Raw genomic sequence first — 23,719 nt, 5'->3', positions numbered from 1 at the left:
AAGAAAGAAAGAAAGAAAGAAAGAAAGAAAGAAAGAAAGAAAGAAAGAAAGAAAGAATATATATAGCCTGTGTGTGTGTGTGTGTGTGTGTGTGTGTGTGTGTGTGTGTGTGTGTGTGTGTGTGTGTGTGTGTGTGTGTGTGTGTGTGTGTGTGTGTGTGTGTGTGTGTGTGTGTGTGTGTGTGTGTGTGTGTGTGTGTGTGTGTGTGTAATCATATATATTGGTTATATTAGTTATATATTAGTATATTAGTTACACCTGTTCAAGCTCGTTAATACAAATATCTAATCAGCCAATCACATGGCAGCATCTCAATACATGTTGGCAAGGTCAAGACGATCTGAAGTTCAAACTGAGCATCAGAATGGGGAAGAAAGGGGATTTAAGTGACTTTTAATGTGACATGGTTGTTGGTGCCAGACAGGCTGGTCTGAGTATTTCACAAACTGCTGATCTACTGGGGTTCTCACGCACAACCATCTCTAAGGTTTACAGAGAATGGTCAGAAAAAGAGAAAATATCCAGTGAGCGGCGGTTCTGTGGGTGAAAAAGCTTTGTTGATGCCAGAAGTCAGAAGGGCCAGACTGGTTCAAGCAGATAGAGAGGCAACTGTAACTCAAATAACCACTCATTACAACCGAGGTCTACAGACGAGGATCTTTGAACACAACACATCGAATTTTGAAGAAGGTGGGATACAGCAGCAGAAGAACACACCGGGTGCCACTCCTGTCAGCTAAGAACAGGAAACTGAGGATACAATTTGCACAGACTCACCAAAACTGTACAATAGAAGATTGGGGAAAAACGTTTACTGGTCTGATGAGTCTCGATTTCTGCTGTGACATTTAGATGATAGGGTCAGAATTATAAACAACATTAATGCATGGATCCATCCTGCCTCTCAACAGCTCAGGCGTCGGTGTAATGGTGTGGGGGATATTTACCAACTGAGCATCGTTTATACACCACAGCTTACTGAGTATTGTTGCTGACCATGTCCACCCCTTTTTGACCACAATACCCATCTTCTGATGACTACTTCCAGCAGGATAACACGCCATGTCACAAAGCTCAAATCATCCCAAATGGGTTTCTTGAACATGACAATGAGTTCACTGTACTCTAATGGCCCCCACAGTCACCAGATCTCAATCCAATAGAGCAACTTTAGGATGTGGTGGAATGTGAGATTCACATCATGGACGTGCAGCCGACAAATCTGCAGCAACTGCGTGAGGCTATCATGTCGATATGGATCAAAATCTCTGAGGAATGTTTCCAGGGCCTTGTTGAATCTAAACCACAAAGAACTAATGCAGTTCTGAAGGCAAAAGTAAATTATAATAAAATAAATAAATTATGCCTTCTGACTTATAAGTTAGTAAGACTGAAGCACGTGTGAGATCGTGCCTTTGCAGTATCTGACCCTAAACTCTGGAATCCATTACCATGGTCTGTGAGGGTGGCACCAACTCTGTCTGCTATAGTTTAAAACTATAGTTTTAAAACACATTTTTATTCTTTGGCATTTAATTCAGTCTGAGAGCTGTGTCCGACCCCCCCCCCCCCCCCCCCCCCCCCCCCCTCTTTGTTGTTTGTTATTCTCACCTGTAATGTATACATACAGTGCTATCATTGTTGTTTGTTTTATGACCCTTTATGTATAGGACTTTGGTCAATATGTTGTTTTTAAATGCGCTCTAGAAAAAAATTAAACTTGAAATTTTAACAACATGGCGAATGTAGTACGTCCTGATTCGTACTACACACATTCATACTATATAACGCACTTTTTTGAGCAGTCGTGAAGTAAGTACTTATTCAAAACAAGTAGCCTACTCAAGATAGTATGCGATTTCGGACGCAGCCTTTATGCTTTTAGTGGAATGTTTTGCATGTAATTGCAAGTGCTTATGCTATCTTAAAAGTAAATGCCCTTAGTTTGAAATTGTATTTAATGCAATGCTATTCTAACATTAAGTGTGGCTTAAGTAATCAAGTGACTAACTAAATAAACTAATAATGATACTATTTCTAATAAATTCTAACAAAATCGTTAAAGCATGTTTTTAAAGGCTACGTTGCTGTTGTGCCTCTGCTTAGGCTCTGAATTGACTGATCTAACAACTTGGATAAATGATAGGCCTGGTTTCACAGACAGGGTTTAGATTAAGCTAGGACTAGTCTTTAGTTCAATTAGGACTATAGATTTTATAAATGTGCCTTAAAAAACATTACTGGTGTGTATCTTGAGACAAAACAATGACAGTGACATATTTGAAGATATGTCATTGCAGGTTGCTTTCATTTAAAACAGCTCAAACATCTAGTCTGGGACTAATCTTAAACCTTGTCTGTGAAATCAGGCATGTATCATAACTTGTGCAAAGTTCCCCTTGTTTTGTTTATTAGCTCAAGAAACCAAGTCAAAATCTACTGTTGGTTCATCACTGTTTGGTGTTTGGATAAATGGATTTGTTTGACATTTTGATAAATTGAAGAAAGAAAAAAAAAAAAGGAGGGGAGGTTAGTTTGAATAAGCAGTGGAGCATGTGTATAGCAAACATACTTTGCTTTCACCTAAAACCAAACTAAAAGGTCAAATGAGAGGGTCGGTATGAAGGACAAGTTCACCATCCTGACTTTTACTTCCTTGCTATTATTTTAAAAAACCAAACAACCTATTATTTAACCAAGTCACTCAGCCAAAAATATGCAATTCAAAACGACCAAATATAAAATGCATGAATAATCTAAAGGATCCGTGCTGTGAGGGTCTATAGTTAATGATTGATTGTAATTTGATGAAGGTGATATAGAAAGGGTCAGTGAATCACTCTTCTGTTCTGTTACACACGGGTTGTGTTTTAACCTTTAAGCATTTCTGGGCCTGGGCATCATAGACATATTTGGGGGAAATATAAGCTAATGAACCTATGCTGTCCAAACATGCTGTCTAGGTAGGCAGCACACTGGGCATTGAGACACTTCCCGCTGAGACTCTGAATGGCGTGTCAACTGAAGTACGCACAGGGCGCCACCTGCATATGAGACTGAGACAGCACAGGAACGTACTGCGACCTGGGAAAGAATATTTTTGAAAAGGATAGACAAAACAACGGTCGTTTAAAGACAAGCAGATGTGGTTTTTTAAAAGCATGACCTGCTGATAGTCAGTCTTGACTATCATGTCGGGTGAGTTAGCATGCTCGCTAGCTGTCACACCACTATCTTAAGACATGTCGCGTCCATAACAGATCCATCAGGGGGCTTTATTTAAGGACATATTGTCGTTTTTGCGGTCGTATTGAGTTGAGACAGCATGCGAAGTGCGAAGCTCCTGTGGTCATGTTTTGTAAATATGTGAAGCAACAGCACATGCTAACGCGCAGCTAACGTTAGCCGTCTAAACTTGACCCCTTAGCGAGCTGTGTTACAATAAGTCAAATGTTACGACAACTAACGGGATGGTCGAGTGGCACTGAGCGACAAAAATATTTGGAGTAAAAGAAGCAGCATGGATTGAATGACTGTTTCGCTCTGATATTGGAAGTTTCAAGTGCGTTGATCGTCACTCGAGTTGGCTAGCAGTGTCGCTAGCTCAGCAACCCCAAACAAACAAGTAAGTTAAGTATTACTCTTTACAGTAATTGTTTTTCGTGTGCAAATGTGTTGTTGTTGTTTGTTTGTTTGTTTTTGCTTTAAAACACTCTGTCTTTTGTATTGCACTCTGTAAGACCATATTATGTTAATAGTGTAACGTTAACGTTAGATTGGATTCAATGCTGTCATGTATAGGCTACATCTTTTTTTTATGTAGCAGCTAACTGTAACGTTACAGCCAATTTGGCACACTGGCAATCTGTCGAAAATATCAGCTGAGCTCATTTAACCTCTATTGATGCATAATTCATATAAGTTGTTTCTTCTAGTTCAAGTTCTAAGGCCATTTGTAGAAAATAAATATCTTAATTCACTTTTCACACTCTCTCAGTTTAGTTAACTTGTCTAGTGGTAGAAAAACATACACAATTAAGTAATTATATAATTATGTAATTATATATTATTGTTATTAAGGTTTAATTTGTTAACATAAGTTATAACCGCATTTGTTACCAGGAACTAACAAGGAAAAATACTTCTAAAACATTTACTTCTAGTTAATGTTAATTGCAACATTTGCTGCATTCTTTAAATGTTATATCTATTCTTTTATGGACATGACCTAACATGAACTACTAACGTTACAGTCTATGGAACTAACCATGAACTGTTTCTTTTTTTAATAAACTAATGCTAATTTAGATTAATACAAATGTAATTGCTTAGTTAATGCATACCAATTTTAGCTAAATGGACCTTATTGTAAAGTATTAACATTGTTTATCTTTATTTTTCTTAGTTTACATCAGACATCATATTTTATCTCAAGCTCCTTGCAAACATGGGTTTGTCCTTGATAAACAAGTAGCCTACATTATCGTTTGAGGAAACTGTATAGGGTAAAAATGTGTAACAGCCGTAACTTTTGGAAAATGCTTACTTTTAGACAATTAGATTTCATTTATTGTCTAAAAGTTCATTACATTTTTGGAATATATTCTGATGTAAGGCACGACACCACAGGAGATTAAGGTTAAAAAAAAATACTAATGGTTATCTTCAGTTATCACCATAGTTGCCCAGTTGATAGGCCTAACTGTACATTAAGACTGTTGTTTTGTATTGCAAGTTTTCTGAAATGTTATTTTTAAATATGCAAATTAGCAATTGTCTTACTAAATAATAAATATGCACCAATTTACATACATTTCCCAGAACATAAATCTGAACATTAGATAAAGCCGGGTTGAAAACGTGTTCGGTCTTTTTTCTTGGGGGGTTTTTTCACTAAGGAGATTTCGTTTTTTAGGGGGGATTTCGGTCTTTTTTTTTATCACTCAGAAAATATCAAATCAGAAAATATTTTCAACAGCCAGGACAAAATTCACCATGTTTTTAGAAATAAAATGGTATATAAACCATTTGATGAATCACACAAATTATATGTTAACAAAGAAACGCCTTCAGAATTTAGATAAAATACTACAACTAAATCAAACTGTAAGGTTAGGTGCATGTAAGTTCTACTGAAGTGGAGATTTCTGACTCCTGTTGAGAAAACTGCATTTAAATATGTATTATTGAAATCTACTGATACAAAAATAGTGTAATGAACTGAGCCCTTAAATGTGCACTAGTGTGAAAGAAGACATGCTATGGAAGCAGAATATCTCGAAATTGACACTAGTTTCTTGTTTAGATGTAATCAAAAAAAAAAAATTTTTTTGGTAGTTCAAGATTCAAAGTCTGTATCTTGAAGGTAGAAAAAACACATGATGAAGGCATGGTAAAAAAGTGTTCAAGGCAGTTTTAATGCGTCCTTCAATGTTCAAAATTGACTTTTATAAAATATTTAGGCTACAGTCAAACCCTGTGACACAAAAGTGCCTGTAGTTGAAGAAACGCCCATATGTGTGCAACGTTTCTTTAAAAGGAACTCTAGTGAACCTCTGTCAGCTCAAATCTAGCCTTTCATCTTAACCATGTAATAGATTTCACATTGCAAAATGGTCATGTTAGAAATAAAGCATGTGTTGCGGTTAGGCAGCAGAAATGGCCCAGCCCACACCCGACGCTTGAAGGTGATGTTTCAAAAAAACAAAATAAAAAATCTCCCCCGCAGGAAGTCGAGTTTACTCACTTCTGTCTTCTTCTGCAGAAAATGATCCTGTTAAAGGCCATTGCTCCTTCAGAGAGTTTCTGTTCTCTACATCTTCTGTTCAAAATGAGTTCAAGTCAATTTAGCTTATTTCATGAGTTTTGTTAATTTGCATGGGATTGTCAGCCTGTTAGACTTGTTTTAAGGTTGTGTTGTGCTGTTTATACTGTATGTTAGTTAGATGACTATATTAATTTAATTCAAAAGCTAGAGCTTGAAGTTGAAAACGTACGGTAACTCAAAAGTGATACTTATTTCTTATTTCTTACTTATAGGCTACTTATTTCATACTTTAAACCATACTGCAAAAATGACTCTTTTGCAACACATTACCGTCTAGATTTTACACATCAATGACAGGTGATCAGAAACTTTGCCAACATCGTTTCAGTCTGACATTTTTGTCCTGCTGTTTTATGAATCTGTCACAGTGTGGATTACAAGCTTTGCATGGATGCTGTTGTCTGGAAGATGATGTTTATTGAATCATTATTGAAGGCTGTTATTGAAAGAGTAATTTAAAGAGACATCATCGAGCCCTCTTATTTTTCTTCAACCTTTCCCAGTACGAATGAGTTGTTGCAGCGCCTGCATCCCATAGAGAATTCCTAAATATAGAAAGGGCACGAGGGGAATCTGAACGCTTGCAACAGTGCAAACAATATGAGTCAGTCATTAATAAAGAAACATGTAGTGCAGTAGCACGATCCAATAATCAATAATCACAGTGCAGGTTAAAGTCAATGTCTGTCTGGAAAGCTTTCTAAACTCCACCATCTGACTCTGGTCAATCGCTCAAGGCCTTATTGTAAAACAGTAGGCATTTACTGTAAAAGCACTCCTGCCAGTTTAGTTCAAGTCAAGGCATTTCTTTTTCTTGGAGCAAATTTCATAAACCTCGGATGGCCTTTGTGTCCTGTTTTTTTTATGTTGCCAAACAGCAGCAATGATGACAGTCCCAGCTTTGCTATTATTGCAGTTCCTTTTATGCTGTGCTTTTATTCTGGTATTTCAGTCAAAAGTTTTTAACTTTTAGAATTGTTAATGGCACTATTCAAGCTTTTAAGTCATCAACCTTGCTAGTATACACATTTCAAAGCTAATGGATTTATTTGATTCTAAAGACAAAAGTCAAAGATAGTCAGAACAATTTGGCTTTAAACCCTTTTTGAAATTCAGCTTAGTTTTATCGCAGTGGTAGTTTTGTGGTAATATTTACCGTCAAAATTGGGGTAACAGACCCTAGTTTGTTGATCAGACAATGTAATAATAGGGCTGCGTCCAAAATTGTCATGCCCTTCACTCGCTAACTTCCCTCTGTCTCGTTCACTCAGATGTACGTCATTGCTTAAGTTGCATGAGTGCCCACCCAGTCTGCCCACTACTGGCGTAACCTTTGATTCACATTCACATGAATCGCGATTCTATCTTCTACCGATTCTAATCGATTCACAAATGTCAAAAATCAATTTTCGAAATGTTTCTTAATAACGTAATGTTGTCGGATCAAAGGCGGTTGCAGTGCAGCACTTTGTCAGTTTAGAGAGCGCACAGACTTGCAACGGAGGAAGCATTATGAATTATGAAGCTTTCACAATCTGTCAATTTTAACACACAATTCAACAAACTTTAACTTTATCACTAGTTAAAGCACAATAAACATGAATTTATTACATTACTGAAATGTATCATGTAATCGCTCAAACAGTGTATAAACTATGGAAGGTCGTCAATAAAACGGCTTATAAATATTATATTTACCTCAGGCCATTCAATGTCCATGAACTTGTTAGTTAGCTTTAGCTAGAAAAAAAAACTAGAGTGGAGCATTTAGCTAAATATACACTCTATTACATTATATTTTTGTCTTCATTATTTAATCTGTTTTGAATAGCCTAAATCTGTCAAAACAAGTTTATTACAGTCACAGTTTAAATGTTTATATTTCAACAATAAATTGGAGTAAATTATATTATGTGCAACTTAAATGTTTGTATACAACTTTCAGTGTTGATTAAATACATTTGATTAATTAATTGATTGAGTTGGAATCACCTTTATACACGTACGTAACCGCATACACTGAAATGACATAGCCTACACTGTGTGGTGCAGTACAAATACTTTTGCTTAAAGCTGCAGTCCGGCACTTTTTTGGGTTTAAAAATATCAAAAAAGACATTTTTGAAAAAAAACGTAACCAGCCAGTGTTCAAAACGATCTGCTTGTCTTACCTGGAGGTAGGAGATGTGGTGTTTTCCCCAGTAAATAACTTAAGTTTCACAATATAAATATTTCCATGCAAAAATATTTAGTTGTTTTTGTCAGGAGTGGATGAGCCTGATGCAAGCGAGCCACCACCAAACCTCCGCCGCAGGCATATGCGCCAAACAGACAGAGTGCATAGGATAGCAGCACTAATTCTGACTAAAGTATACATTTTGCTAAAGTTCTTGTTGTTGGAAATTAAATGTAGGTTGAATTAAAAATGATATACAGGTGCTGGTCATATAATTAGAATATCATGAAAAAGTTGATTTAATTCAGTGACTCCATTCAAAAAGTGAAACTTGTATATTATATTCATTAATTACACACAGACTGATATTTAAAATGTTTATTTATTTTAATTTTGATGATTATAACTGACCACTAATGAAAATCCCAAATTCATTATCTCAGAAAATTAGAATATTACTTAAGACCAATAAAAAAAAGGATTTTCAGAAATGCTGGCCAACTGAAAAGTATGAACATGAAAAGTATGAGCATGTACAGCACTCAATACTTAGTTGGGGCTCCTTTTGCCTGAATTACTGCAGCAATGCGGCGTGGCATGGAGTCGGTCAGTCTGTGGCACTGCTCAGGTGTTATTATAAGAGCCCAGGTTGCTCTGATAGTGGCCTTCAGCTCTTCTGCATTGTTGGGTCTGGCGTATCACATCTTCCTCTTCACAATACCCCAGAGATTTTCTTTAGGGTTAAGGTCAGGCGAGTTTGCTGGCCAATTAAGAACAGGGATACCATGGTCCTTAAACCAGGTACTGGTAGCTTTGGCACTGTATGCAGGTGCCAAGTCCTGTTGGAAAATGAAATCTGCATCTCCATAAAGTTGGTCATCAGCAGGAAGCATGAAGTGCTCTAAAACTTCCTGGTAGACGGCTGCATTGACCTTGGGCCTCAGAAAACACAGTGGACCAACACCAGCAGATCACATGGCACCCCAAACCATCACTGACTGTGGAAACTTTACACTGGACTTCATGCAACATGGATTCTGTGCCTCTCCTCTCTTCCTCCAGACTCTGGGACCTTGACTTCCAAATGAGATGCAAAATTTGCTCTCATCAGAAAAGAGGACTTTGGTCCACTGTGCTTTATTAAATCCAGAGTCAACGCAGCCGTCTAGCAGGACATTTTCAGAGCACTTCATGCTTCCATGCTTTCATTTGCACTGCCCACACTGCCAAAAGAACCAAACCCTGGTTCAATGACTATGGTATTACTGTGTAATTACTGTGTGATTTCATGTAATATTCTCATTTTCTGGGATTTTGATTTCGTGGGTTTCATAAGCTGTAAGCCATAATCATCAAAATTATAACAAATAAAGGCTTGAAATATCTCACTTTGCATGTAATGAGTCTATATAATAATATATTAGTTTCACCTGTTAAAGGACAAGTTCGGTATTTTACACTTAAAGCCGCTTCCTTAATATCGCTTCCCCCCCCCCCACAATGGTTGTCTATGTGCACTGGCAGATTCCTTCCTAAAACACATTAAACTTTCGTTTACAAAGACGTGAAACTCACCGAGTGGTCAGGGGTGTTCACTGATATGATCCCAAAAAAAATCGCTGAAAAAGATGCTTTCCAACAGGTTTTATCGTAGTGTTTGTCCACCTCCATTGACTTGTATTGAATGTGCTGTGTGAGGTACGATATTCCTCCGCCGCTTCTTCTTCTGTGTATTCAATGAAATGCCAGCGGTTTGCTTGCAATTGGCAAAGGTGCATTATCGCCACCAACTGGTGTCTATTATTCAAGCTCTCAACGGAAGAATCTGGGTGTGACGCGTTTGGCAAAATAGGGCCACAAACGCTAAATAAAACTAAAATTCTCGGGACAGCAGCATGTGTCCAAATTTTAATCTTAACCGTTCTATTTCATCAGATACGGTCTGTAAACAGGGCTTTAAGTGTAAAATACCGAACTTGTCCTTTAAGTTGAATTACTGAAATAAATCAACTTCTGATATCTGATATTCTAATTATATGACCAGCTCCTGTATATGGTAGTAAGTATATTTTTATGATAGCAGTAACTGTAAAGTCACAATTGTAGTGGGGTAATCAAATGTACACTAATATAATTACTAAGCTCAGATGAGTGAATGTGTGTTCCTCACCAGTTAAAATTTAGTACGAAGCAAATAGAAAACAAGTAGAAAAACTGATATCACCATTCAGCCAAAAAATATGAGATGTGATTTTTTTTTTTTTTTTTTTTTTTTGGCCATATCCAGCCCTACACCAAATGACTTGCATTCACTCGAAACACTGAAGCAAAATAAAAATGGTGACTCAGGGCATTGCAATAGGCTATAATTCAAGTAAACAGTGTAAGCTTGTCAATGTGTGTACAGTTCACACAGTGGTTGGAACTAGTGTTGTACTCTTTACTCAGACAGGTAAGAGACGTTGTTGAGAGTTCACTTAATTCTTCTGCAGCTCTTCTCACACCTGTGTTTTGACCATATATACAACATCTATAATTCTCAGATGGTTTGATACATACAGCAGACAGAAGTGAATCGGATCTGTTCTCTAATCCGTGAGTAATACCAAAGTGACAGATACTGATGTTATGGCATGTTTGAGATAATCTGATATGGAATTTCTGGGGTGTTATTGATATCTAATAATCCTTTTTGTGTTTTACACCTATTACCTGGAGCAGCTAAAGAATGAAAAACCTTTTACTTGATTCAAAATCATGTTGTTAGAGTCTGAATTTTGCTTGCATTTAGGACGTCTGACTAACTCTGAACTTCTGCTTTTTAAATGGCTGACAAAATAAACGTTATATTTCATTATTTTATGAAATGATTTATGAAGTATTAAAAGTGAATAAATACTTTTTTTTGTTCACATGAAAGAATGTGAAAACCCTTAGATGTAAGTGGCCATTCACACAGGACACATTTATGTGTTTAAAAAAGAGTGGAGGGGCCAAAGATGTCTGTCTGACAAACATCCACATAAACCTGACCTGCTGTTCATATATAGATGTGATTTTGACTAGATAACCTTACAAAGCATCAGGAATCAGATGCTGATAACATGAAACTGATCATGGTCATACACACAAAAAGACAAGATGGTACAAGCTAAAAAAAGAAAAGATGGTACAAGCTAGTAAGCAAATTATTGGTTAAAATTATCATTAATTTTATCATTCAAGTTAGCATTAATTCCTCTATATGCGTGTGTGTGTCATGGTGATGGTAGACCACGCTCCGACAGCCCCAACACGGAGTCCCTCCATCCATTTCGTTCAGAGGCTGCAAGTCTGCATTGCAAGCCTCGACGATGTTCAGCCTCATTTTTTCCAGATCCTCTTCCAAGTTGTTGAACCATCTTTTCTTTGGTCGCCCTCTCCTCCTTGTCCCGTGGACGTGACCGAATAGAGCGACATTTGGAAGTCGTTCTGTTTTCATTCAGACCACGTGTCCAAAGTATCCGAGCCTCTTTTTCTGAATTCGCTGGACCACAGCGATTTCCATCCCCAATCATCTTCTTATGTCGGGCTCTTCTTGTCACCCCATGGATTTTCCATAAGCAATTCATTTCAGTCTGCTTATTAGTGCCCATGTTTCTGAATTGTACAATAGTATGTTGAGTACCAAGGCTTCATAAACTCTTATTTTTGTACATCTGGACATGTCTTTAGATTTCCAAATGTTCAAGTTTTGCATTGCACCACACCTCTATCTGCATCAATGGTAATTCAGTTATTGCCAGATAACATATCGGTTCCATAAATATTATGCAGTGCTACTTTGCATTCTTCTTGGTTTGGTGGTTGTTGTTGGTAGATATTAGGGATGTCACGATGAGGACATTTTTACACTGATAATTAAACTTGCGATAACACCGGTATTACTGGTAACACCGGGGGGGTGGTTTTGAATGCGAGTTGCTTTTTACTTCTACTTTTGAATTTGCGATCACGGATACTCTCTGTGTAAGTGTGTATAGGCCTATAATTTGCGGACATCAGCGAGCCACTATTGAAATCGTCTGCTTTTTTAATGTTAAAAAACACTCACTGCTCTTGACTGAATTACTTATGTTTAATCTATTTTTAATTTATACAGTGGATACTATGCAAAGTTCTTTTACATTAGATTAGCCTACTTAATTCAATTTCTGTACCTGAAAATTGTGAATTTTTACTGGTATCTAAAATGTTGGTGTCATAACTGCCTGTTTTTGCAAAAACATTTTCATGACCGGTAAACAAATATTTACGGCCTTTGGCAGGTGGGGCAAAATGTTAGTCCTAGGCCTTGCTCGTGCTGTTTGGAGCAGAGCACACGCTATCAGTTTATATTTCTATAAAAAAAAAGCAAAATGACAGTGCCACGGTGGCTAAGTACTGTAATAACAACAACAATTACCTCAGCAGGCCTAGTAGATAATGTACTCTTTCTCCGTGTCCTCCACCAGGTGAATGTTGCTGTTTTATCTCTCATCGCATGCATCTCTGTGATGGACATGGAGACAGCTGTCTGTGAACCACGCTACCACAATGGTGATGTCCACCATGAGGAGCTCTGTCCAAAGCAGCCCACCGTTCTCAAGATCCACCTCTACCACAGCAGCCGGAGCGATGCTAACTGCACCCCTCTGTGTTACCCACCGGGAGAGTATGTCACCGAACAGCTCATCATCGATGCTGCCAAGGAGTGTGGTCAGTTATGCCCATCATGTGATTATAGAAAAGAAGCTAAAATATATTAAGAATGTATGATGTAGATATGATGTGTTGCGTCCAGATTTTATTGATTGTATTGGTTGCTTGATGTCTATATTTGTTTTGTTTCTCTGATTAGGCCCGGCCACTGTGGAGTTTAATTTATCAAAAACTGGGATCCTCACTGCTGTGTATTAAACAAAAATTATGCTATGTCATGCAACATTTTCGATTTCACTGTGAACGAAAATTGGACCGTTACTGAAAACTTGTCACGTTGCTCCTGTTTAGGGCAGTGTTAAAGTGATTTCCCAGCCTAGTGGTTTACCAGCCTGACATTATTTTCTTCTTGGCCATGTACACAGATTTATTATTGATAACACAGTATCTTCAGTATATATATATTTTTTATTCTTATAATTGGTTATTGCGAAAACAGTCAGTTATTGGGGGCCTGCTCGGGATCCTCACATTAATCAGGTCCAGTATTGATGGCTTATATAATATAAGATCCTGTCAGTCCACCTGTGTTTACTGTTTTAAAAAGATAAACATCAGACCAGGAGCCATCAGCTCATCCCCAACAGGGTATTGGTGACAGACATGTGATGGTCTTGTAAGATGGCAGACTTCCTTTACTGGTGCTGCTATTAAAATATTGTGAACGGGCTAGTAAATTAATCTGTGATTGATGTCATTTATCCTGTGAAAATGTACAGAAACACCTGATCTTTATTTGTCTATGGACTGAAGAAAGTTATTTTTTATCGCATCAGACATCAACTAATAAATACATTGGTTTGAAGTAGGTTTAACACGTAACTTATCAAATTTATAACAAGCCTCAGCAATTTTTTGTACCAATAATATTGTATAATAAAATATACACACACAACCATTTAAAAGTATTGTATGCTCACCAAGGCTGCATTTCTTTGACAAATAGTGTATATAGCAGTAAAAACAGTAATATTATGAAATATTATTTTAAAATTTAATTTATTCCTGTGATGGCAAAGCAAAAAATTTAATGTCACATGATCCTTCATAATTACTTCTAATATGCTGATTTGGTACTCAAAAAAAGGTAACACTTTAGTTTAGGATCCATAAACCTATCCATGACTATTAACTAGTTGCTTATAAATTAGGATGCACGTTACTAGGATATTGGCTGTTTATTAGTACTTATAAAGCACATATTAATGCATTATTCGGCATGACCATATTCTACATCCCTTAATCCTACCCAATACCTAAATTTAACAACTACCTTACTAACTATTAATAAGCAGTAATTCGGAGTTTACTGAGGCAAAAGTCATAGTTAATTAATAGTGAGAAATGGATGCAAAATTAAAGTGTGTGTGTGTGACCAAAAAAGATTATCAATGTTGAAAACAATTGTGCTTAATTTTCTTTTGTGGAGTCCTTGATGCAATTTTTTCAGGATTCTATTCTGAAGGATCATGTGACACTGAAGACTGGAGTAATGTTGTTGAAAATTCAGCTTTACCATCACAGTAAAATGTATTCAAAGTATAATCAAATAAAAAAGTTTAATTGTATTAGTATTTCACAATATTAGTTTTACTGTATGTTTGTATTTTGACCGGTAGTGTAGATAAGGACAATTCTATTTTAGTAGCCAACTAGTTGACCTCACAAATTGACTAGTTCGCTGTTGGACCATTGTTGACCATCATGATCCAATCCCTAGTTTATATGTGCAGGCATTTCTTACTTCACACTGGATGTTTTGGTGTGAAAAATAGTTTGCATTTATGTGTTGCTCTTTGGCCGTAGGGTTGATGTTGTGTCTGTCTCTCTTGTTTCATTAGCGTCTGTTCTTTATGTTCATCTGTTTCTCACAGGAGTTACACCAGTCTATTGCAGCCTGTTTGGACTGTACAGAGAAGATGAAGGGGTCTGGTTATCACCCAATCATGTTCTCCATTTAGACGAAACAGCCAGCCAGAGTTTGTTATTCAGAATTAGGTAATGCACTGAGCTCCATATTTCACCTAATTAACCTGGCTTATTTTATTTGGCCTTTGTCCTCTCCGTCTCAATGTTTTGTAGCCTTCAGTTTACTGACTGCGATATTTCCTGTCAGGTACTATTTTCCCGGCTGGTATAGTTGTGGAGCGTCTCGGGCGTACCGCTATGGAGTGACTAAGGGATCTGAGAGTCCTGTCCTGGATGACTATGTAATGTCTTACCTCTTTGCTCAGGTGAGGATTCCCCACGTCAGTTTTGCAATAAAGAAATTACCTTTAATTATGAACTAAGTGTTGTGTGCTTTCAGTGGATACTGAATCACCATAGCAGTGTTTTATAGTTACGCTTCACTTGGCCTGAAATCTGAGCATATCTTGCGTAATTGAGCACATTTATATATAATTGAATTGCAGTTTGGCCTAGATTATCTTCTCAGAGAAGAGTCAGTCTTGGTTTCGGATGTTACAGTGTTTAAATATGAATTACGCCACTGTGTATCTGCACGGATAAAGGCCCCTATTTACTAAACACATGACAAATAAAGGAAATTCATGCTGGCCGCTCTCTGACTCTACTGAGTGGGCTGGTTTTGTGGCGCCCGTTTGTCTTCCACTAACAGTATGTCATGCGATGACTGTCACTGAGGGGAAGGTGATTGAACTTTGCATAGTGTGTCTCATTAAGACATCTTAAAGGGATACTCCACCGTTTTTTCATATTAAACTATCATGTTATTCCCTTAACTAAGACGAGTTGATACATACCTCTCTCGTCTCAGTGCGTGCTCTTAATCGATTACTCGATTAATTCAAATTAAAATTACTTAAAATTACCAAACACCTCCACGTTTTCCCTATTTAAATACAGTTACTCGAGTAGTGTAATTCGACCTAGGACGGTGACGCAAAACAAAACGTTGCGCTTTTCTAAGCGTGTAAAATGGATAACTATATTGTATGGCGGAATACCATAGCAAGTGCTTGGGAGCACTTCGACTTGGCGCAGTAATATCTTCTGGGAGAGGGAGCGGGGGCCGGTGAGAGGATTTTTCACGAGTGAAGATATTACTGCGCCAAGTCGAAGTGCTCCCAAGCACTTGCTATGGTATTCCGCCATACAATATAGTTATCCATTTTACACGCTTAGAAAAGCGCAATGTTTTGTTTTGCGTCACCGTCCTAGGTCGAATTACACTACTCGAGTAACTATATTTAATTAGGGAAAACGTGGAGGCTTCTCTGCTTGGCCCCTATTGAATGAACTGTGCTATCAAAGTGTCGCGGCGCGCCAGAGCGATTAAGTGCACGCACTGAGACGAGAGAGGTATGTATCAACTCGTCTTAGTTAAGGGAATAACATAGTTTAATATGAAAAAACGGTGGAGTATCCCTTTAAAGACAATTCAATGTTTTTCATATTCTGAAGAACTTCAGCTTTTTAGTACAGCTTCACATGCAAAAATGCAGCCACAATGCTGGATATAAAAATCCTAGACTATTTTGTCGAAGTAGTAAAAAAAAAAAAAAAAAAAGACAAAAGCATAAGATTGTTTTAAATGTCATCTTTAAAAATATATATTTATTTATTTTTAGGATTACATTTTAATAGGGTTATTCAACTATTAGTAAAAATTAAATTAACTTAATTACTACATAATATTTCATGTAAATGTAGAAATTGAGGAAATAACAGACCGCTAGGAGGCAATCAGAATCGAGAATTGCAAGCCGTTTAAAAATATGAAAGAATGATGCATGGTTCTGTACTAAGCATAGACAAGTTTGTTGAAAGGACTAGGGGTGTAACAATACTCTAATGTCACGATTCGATACATATCACGATACTGAACTCACAATACGATATTATTGCGATACTCCAAGACACATGATAAACTCTTTTTTTTTTTAAATATGCTGTTGATAAAAATGCTAAATTTGGTATTACATTGGGGGTGGAAATGAATAGAATTGGACCTGGTGCTGGAAACTCAATGCACAGGACAATGGTGACACCAGAATAAAAATATTCATGATTCTGAAGCTGAAAATACAGAATTATTTAGACAAATATGCTTGCTCTTGCACATTATAGTATTTTAATGTAATACAGACACTAAAAATCTGAAAACTAGAATTTTTTTTCTCACCGTACTTTTTATTTTGGGTGAACTATCCACGATATATATTGTTGCATTTTCATATTGTCATATTGCGATATATTGTTACCCCTAGAAAGGACTGTCAGTGCCAGGTAAGCATATAGGAGATAATGTATCTACTTCAAACGTCACAACTACCAAAACAACGTGTCTGCACCAGACACGAGCACTGCGACGTGACAAAAGCAAATATAGAAAATATTTTTCTCTACAAAAGGCAGGCCCAAAAGAAAATGTTTGGAAACCACTGTCATATGGGAAGCTGTGCTTTAGCGGAAGTGATACGACCATCATGTTGAGTTCATCAGGTAAAGAATAGGCTTATGGGGTTTTAAAATTAAGCTGCGATGTGTTTGGAGGTGCATTCTGTCTGAACCCATTGGATTACATGGGTGTATGTCCTTTAAAATTGCAAGTCTGACACAGACAGGAGTCATTGTTAAACCCATCTTTGAGGCAGCAGCTTTGCAGTGTCATCTTGTGTACACTTGTCAGTCAGTCTGCGGCTGCTTTGTTCGTGGTTGATGTTTTCACAATGTATGTTTGTCCTGCTGTGGTATTGTCTATTAATGCACACTCACAGCAGTGTCGTAGTATACAATGAAAACAACATTATGTTAGCTTACTGATGTTTAGTTGACATACTATCAGTAGTTTTATAAATGGTGTTTTTCTGTGTAAAACCCCAGTTCCATGGTGACTACATCTTTGTGTTGATTTTTAAATGTAACATACTCTTAACAGCACTTAATATCATTAACCAAGGGTACTTTTTAGATGTAGTCTGTTATCGACAAGGCTAATTAATTGGCTGATAATTACCGTTTTGAGATTATTTGTTAGTGACAGAAAATGTGCCAAATCGGTCAACAGCCTAGCCCATTTGACAGCACTGTAAATGGATAAATATTGTGTCAAATAAGTGTTAATTCCAATTAAGGAAATGTGTGAACCTCTATAATTTAGTAGTTTTAATTATAGAATATTAAAGTCGGCATGAAATCAAAATTGACCCTATTTACTTTGTTAGCGGATATTACTAGTCTTGTGGTGAACAATTAATCCGTGCAAGTTAATACACGGAAAAAAATTGTTTGCCGAAGTTATCTTTAATCAAAGTCTGAAAAGTTACTTCCGGGTCTGGAATTGCGTTCTTTTCTGATGACGTAGGCTTGAAGACTTGGGTTGGTAAAACGCTTAACCACTCCCCTCAAACCGTTACTCTGCTATGGGCGAGAGATGGAGAGGAGGAGCGTTAAAGTAAAACCCTGCCCTCTGTTCAATATTCCCTTTCACTCGGAAATGCGTCACAACACTTGAGAAAAGTCGTTTGCAACTTCTGGTTCATGCGGACTTTAATAAGAATATTGATCATCATCTACAAGTATCAGTTTCTGCATATTAAAAAAAGCATAATAGTTGACCACCATTTTTAACACTGGATTAAAGGTGACATATGTAAGATTTTCTGTTAAAAATATTGTCTACTAAGTTTATTGCTGCTTACTACTAGTTTGCCATTCATGAGTTTATTTACCCTAAAAGTGTAAACATTGAGCCTCCCAGGTGCCATCAAATCTTTGAGAGAAATCTTATTCCAGCTCAACCTATTAGCAAGAGTTTGGGGTGTGGCTGCTGGAGGAGGCGGAGCCAGAGGGCGTATAGCCTGTGTGGGACCATGGCTGACGTGTTACATAGGAAAAGACATTCAGCTTTGGTTACAGGAGTGCAAGCCAAAATTTGCTGCATTTAGATCTTCAAATATTAATTATGTCATGAACACGACAGCGAACGGGACTTTACGTTGCTACGCACTTTCATCATGCACTCGATCAGTAGACAAATGCATTGTTTACTTTGATTCCAGTAGACACTAGAAAGCCTCAGACAGTTGTGGTGAATAAAGACAAAAAAATACGCATCCTTTCTAAAGGATCATGTGACTCTGAAGACTAGAGTAATGGCTGCTGAAAATTCAGCTTTGCCATCAGAGGAATAAATTACATTTTAAAATATATTAAATTAGATTAGTTATTTAAAATTGTAATAACATTTCACAATACTGCTTTTTTCCCCTGTATTTTGGATCAAATAAATGCCCTCCAGTTTAAACGTGGCCTTAAATCTTGTTTAATAAAGGTGTTTAAACATTGTTCCCAGAGAATTACTGCCATGTCATTTCTCTCGCTCTCTGCTCTCTCCAGATTTTTTTTTATTATACTGTAATACTGATGTGGTGTTCCCCTCTGTTTTGTGTATGCAGTGGAGGAGTGACTTTGTAAACAGCTGGGTTAAGTTATCCATTGACCACGAGGTTCAGGAGGAGTGCCTTGGCATGGCTGTGCTGGACATGATGAGGACTGCCAAAGAGAAGCAGTGCTCCCCACTGGACATCTACAATGACATTAGGTACCAATAATGGGATGATCTACTTGAGATTTAGACCTGTCAATGTATCATATCTAGCTATGATCCCATTTGCCTCTGTAAATCCTCCAGAATTGTGCCGCTTTTTTAAAACCTGCTTTGTTGTCTGAATCCAAACCATCTCAGATCTCCTAATTCATCATAGACATTACTAAACGCCTACATTACTAAATTACTAAACACAGCAACATGCACATGAAAAATCAAAACATTATCCTGAATGTGTGTGGAAACACACGTCGAGAGCACACATACATGGTTTGTTTGCACATCAATATAACAGACACAAACGCACTTATTTTTCGACTCCTGTATGCCACTGCAATCGTCTTTACCTTCATTACAATTCGCAACCATCAAAACTTTACTTTTGAGACTGGCTTGCTTTATCCAGCCAAGAAACCTAGTTTGCGTATCATCTGGGTATACAGTGGTGGGATGTTTGTGGCTCGCACTGTTCAGAAACAAACACAGAATATGATCGAGCTTGTGTTTTAAAGCAAAACGCATACTGTAATGAATAATTAACTGAAAACGCAATGCAAGTCTCTATTCTCTCTAAAATCTCTGATTTAATAAGCCTGGGTTTCTTTATTTATTAGTGCTGTTTTAGACTGATTCATTGTTTGATTGAATTTACCTACTGGATCATTGGACCGAAAATTCTCCCAGAGATCTGTTCTCCCAGAGAACTGATCTGATCGCAAACAGAGAAGCGAAATTAAAATAGAATCGGGTTAAAATCGAGATCTCCACCTACCAGGGTTACAGGTGCTTGCGCCATTGTAGATGCTCGGTGTGATAAACTCCCGACTTCTAAGATCATCTGGCTGTGTGACGTAAATTACATTTAATGACGCAATTTCACGTGCCTCAGTAATTTATTTGCAATATGTGCGTTGTGATTTTTAATGAATCGCACGCGTTAATGCGTTAACATTGACAGCCCTAATAAAAAGCTTTCCTGTAGCTCAAACAGTGGAGCATTGGTGCTTGCAACGCCAAGGTCATGGGTTCGATTCCCAGGGAAAGCAAGCACTGATAAGAATGTAAATGTGTATCTTGAAATGCAATGTAAGTCGCTTTGGATAAAAGCGTCTGCCAAATGCATTAATGTAATAAAAACAAAAATGGGACAAAGACTTCTAAAACTTCCATCTATCCTACAAACAAAATGTGGTGTTTGATATTAACCCTCATTATCTGCTTAATTCACAGTTACAAGTCTTTCCTCCCTAAAGACATGAGGGAGCGAATCCAGGACTACCATTTTGTCACAAGGAAGCGCATCCGCTATCGCTTTCGGAAAGTCGTGCAGCAGCTCAGCCAGTGCCGAGCCTCAGCGCGCGACCTAAAACTCAAATACCTGATCAGCCTGGAGTCCCTGGACTCTGGCTTCTACACTGAACGCTTTCAGGTCAAAGAGCCCTCGGCCGAGCAGGTCACCATCGTCATCTCCGCAGACGGCGGCATCCAGTGGTGCCGAGAACGACATAAAGACACACAGACTGAGGTAACCAGTTTTACATGTTGAACCTAAATGTCGCATTTCAAATTCATGAGTACTTCAAAATCACATGTTCACCCCCTGGCCATGCCTATACACAAAGCACGATTTAGACTTGTGCGATTGAAGTCAGTCTGTTCACAAATATATTTGAGTGATTTGAGTAAATGTTTAAACGGCTTTAACTTTATGAACTCTTTGTGAAAGGTTGTTTGTTCTAGAACCCACTACCCACCTCAGATGAAACAGATCCGACTTTAGATTAATAGAGGTCTAGTCAGGCCAGTAACTCGGTATTTAAAAGTAGGGTTAGTAAAACACTCCAGTGTTTTCAAGGCAGCAGTGATATTCATCAAACATTCTTTAGTTATTCTTCTCTACAATTAATTAAAAAACCATTTAACATACACTACCGTTCAAGGCTGCTTTTTATAATAAAAAATACAGTAAAAATAGCATTAGTATTATTACAATTTAAAATAACAGCATGCTGAGTGAGTGTCATGACAATGGCAAATCGGCTCTGATGTGGCATTTCATTTATGTTGAACTAAACCTATACCTGGAACTTTAAAACAATTCTTGTTATGCCTTGAATGCATTGGCATATCCTGAAGGAAATGCCAGTCTTCTTGTTTATTAATATTTCTGTACCGATGCCAAAATAAAAAAGGGGGGTTTCTTTTGCTGCTGGTGAAATTTCATAACACTTTTTGTACTTTCTCACAAGGACCTGACGACGTATTGTGATTTTGCGGAAGTTGTCGATATCAGTATCAAACAAGCCAGCAAAGAGGGAACCAACATGAACCGCATTGTCTCCATCAACAGACAGGATGGAAAAACTCTAGTAAGTCTGTTGTAACTCTCTGGGATATCCTTTAATTGTTACTCTGTTTTAAAGGGTCTCAAAGTGCTTTTGAACTACTGGATTTCTTCCTGCTATTATCTTTGAGAATATTTACAGATCATGCACTAACATGTGATATAAAAATAATTTCATACAGGAGCTGGTGTTTTCCACCTCAATGGAGGCATTGTCATTTGTGTCTCTAATCGATGGTTACTACAGACTGACCACAGATGCCCATCACTACCTCTGCAAGGATGTGGTCCCACCCCATCTGCTGGAGGCCATCGAGAGCTACTGCCACGGGCCGATATCGTAAGCACTACGGGAAATGCTTATGAATGACTGGCTATTTATTTACTCTTCATTTTTTTGTAAATGATTACATAGATAATTTCTCTAAAGGATTTATTATAGAGCCCCATTTCTGGCCATGATTTATATTTAGTTTTGTCAGGTTTAGAAGATTTGCGTTCAAGCATAATTGTTTTCATTGCCTGTGTTGACAGAATGGAGTTTGCAGTCAGTAAACTACGCAAGTCAGGGAACCAGAGAGGTCTCTTTGTGCTCCGGTGCAGCCCCAAAGACTTCACCAAATACTTCCTGACTCTTGCAGTCGGGGTACGTTCTTGCAAAGTGCCACTTTAATTACACAAAACATAATATATTATCAATTGGTTGCATTTTGTACTTAAGATCGAATATTCCTCCACTGTAATCCTGACCTTTATATACTACCAATCAAAAGTTTGGACCTTTTGAAACCAAGGCTGCATTTATTTGGCATTTATTTTAAAAATACAGTAAAAAAAAAGTAGTATTGTGAAATGTTATTACATTCATTCTTATTTAAAGTAACGGTTGTCTATTTTATATATTGTAAAATATGGAAAATGTCTCTTATGCTCAGCAAGGATGCATTTATTCGAACAAAATGTAAAAACTGAATTATTGTGAAATTGAATCGTATTTTAAAATAGCTGTTTTATATATTGCAAAATGTATTGCAATAATTGACAGCTGTCAGCTGTAAAGTGGAAATTCTCAGCATCATTACTCCAGTCTTCAGTGTCACATGATCCTTCAGAAATCATTCTAATATGCTGATTTTTGATGCTCAATAAACATTTCTTATTATTATCAATGTAGAAAACAGTTGTGCTGCTTTTTTCAGGATTATTTGATAAATAAAGAGTTAAAAAGAACAGCATTTATTTGAAATGGAAATCTTTTGTAACAGTATAGATGTCTTTAGTGTCACTTTTAACTCATTTAATGCATCCTTGCTGAAGAAACATGTTCATTTCTTTCTGAAAAATATCTTACTGACCCCAAAACTTTTTAACAGTGGTGTATATCAGCTGTGTCCTTCTAAACATCCTGACAGTCTCTTTGACATAATGATTTCTTTCCCTCAGGCGTATGAGGACGTAGAGTACAAGCACTGCCTGATCACCAGGTCTGAGAATGGCGACTACAATCTTAGTGGAACCAAAAAGAGTTTTAGGAGCTTACAGGAGCTGCTCAAGTGCTACCAGAAGGAAACCGTAAAATCAGATGGTGTCATCTTTCAGTTTAGCAGGTGCTGTTCACCAAAGGCCAAAGGTCAGTACTGCACCTGATATTCTCATTATGGTTATATGCAGGGCTTGACATTAACACCCGCCAACCCAGCAAATGCGGGTGGATTTCAGCGTGTAACGCTGTCCTACTAGCCACTTTGGCGGGTTGAATTTGATATAATATACATTTTTCAATTGTAGTCTTTTAAAAATGCATCTGAAATAAAACTAAGTGTAATCTAGTGTTGTCAAAGATATCGATATAGAAATATCTGCAGAAATATCTGAAACTTTTTTGCAGAATAGATACAGAAGATACCAAATGCTCGTTCTCGCTCTCTAATTCTCCGACAGCGAGTTGACGCACAAACCCTTTACTCACTCGTTTCACTTGCTCTGGAGGAATATTGTTGGTGGTACAGGGCTTGATTTTCGGCAAGGGATTGCGCGTATTTAGCATAATTTTACTCA

At 37.4% G+C, this 23,719-nt stretch overlaps 1 protein-coding gene across 2 annotated transcripts in view; it reads left to right on the top strand.

Annotated features, from left to right (window-relative positions):
• Positions 1-2,984: 2,984 nt before the first annotated feature.
• jak2b (Janus kinase 2b) overlaps positions 2,985-23,719 on the top strand; it is a 32,370-nt gene continuing 11,635 nt past the window's right edge. Inside the window, exons 1-10 of one of the 2 annotated variants that reach the window (XM_079605717.1) lie at positions 2,985-3,625; positions 12,497-12,740; positions 14,618-14,741; positions 14,860-14,977; positions 19,166-19,311; positions 20,548-20,842; positions 21,567-21,686; positions 21,844-22,001; positions 22,196-22,307; positions 23,105-23,291. In XM_079605717.1, coding sequence (XP_079461843.1) covers positions 12,539-12,740; positions 14,618-14,741; positions 14,860-14,977; positions 19,166-19,311; positions 20,548-20,842; positions 21,567-21,686; positions 21,844-22,001; positions 22,196-22,307; positions 23,105-23,291 — 1,462 coding nt within the window. In that variant the 5' untranslated portion in view covers positions 2,985-3,625; positions 12,497-12,538. Of the gene's footprint in view, positions 3,626-10,551; positions 10,599-12,496; positions 12,741-14,617; positions 14,742-14,859; positions 14,978-19,165; positions 19,312-20,547; positions 20,843-21,566; positions 21,687-21,843; positions 22,002-22,195; positions 22,308-23,104; positions 23,292-23,719 lie in introns of those variants that run through there. The other variant, XM_079605718.1, reaches the window with a different exon arrangement.

The sequence above is a fragment of the Phoxinus phoxinus genome (assembly GCF_949152265.1).
Source record: "Phoxinus phoxinus genome assembly, chromosome: 3".
Taxonomy (NCBI): domain Eukaryota; kingdom Metazoa; phylum Chordata; class Actinopteri; order Cypriniformes; family Leuciscidae; genus Phoxinus; species Phoxinus phoxinus.
The sequence above is the reverse complement of the archived record's forward strand: the minus strand, read 5'-3'. Positions and strand labels throughout refer to the sequence as shown.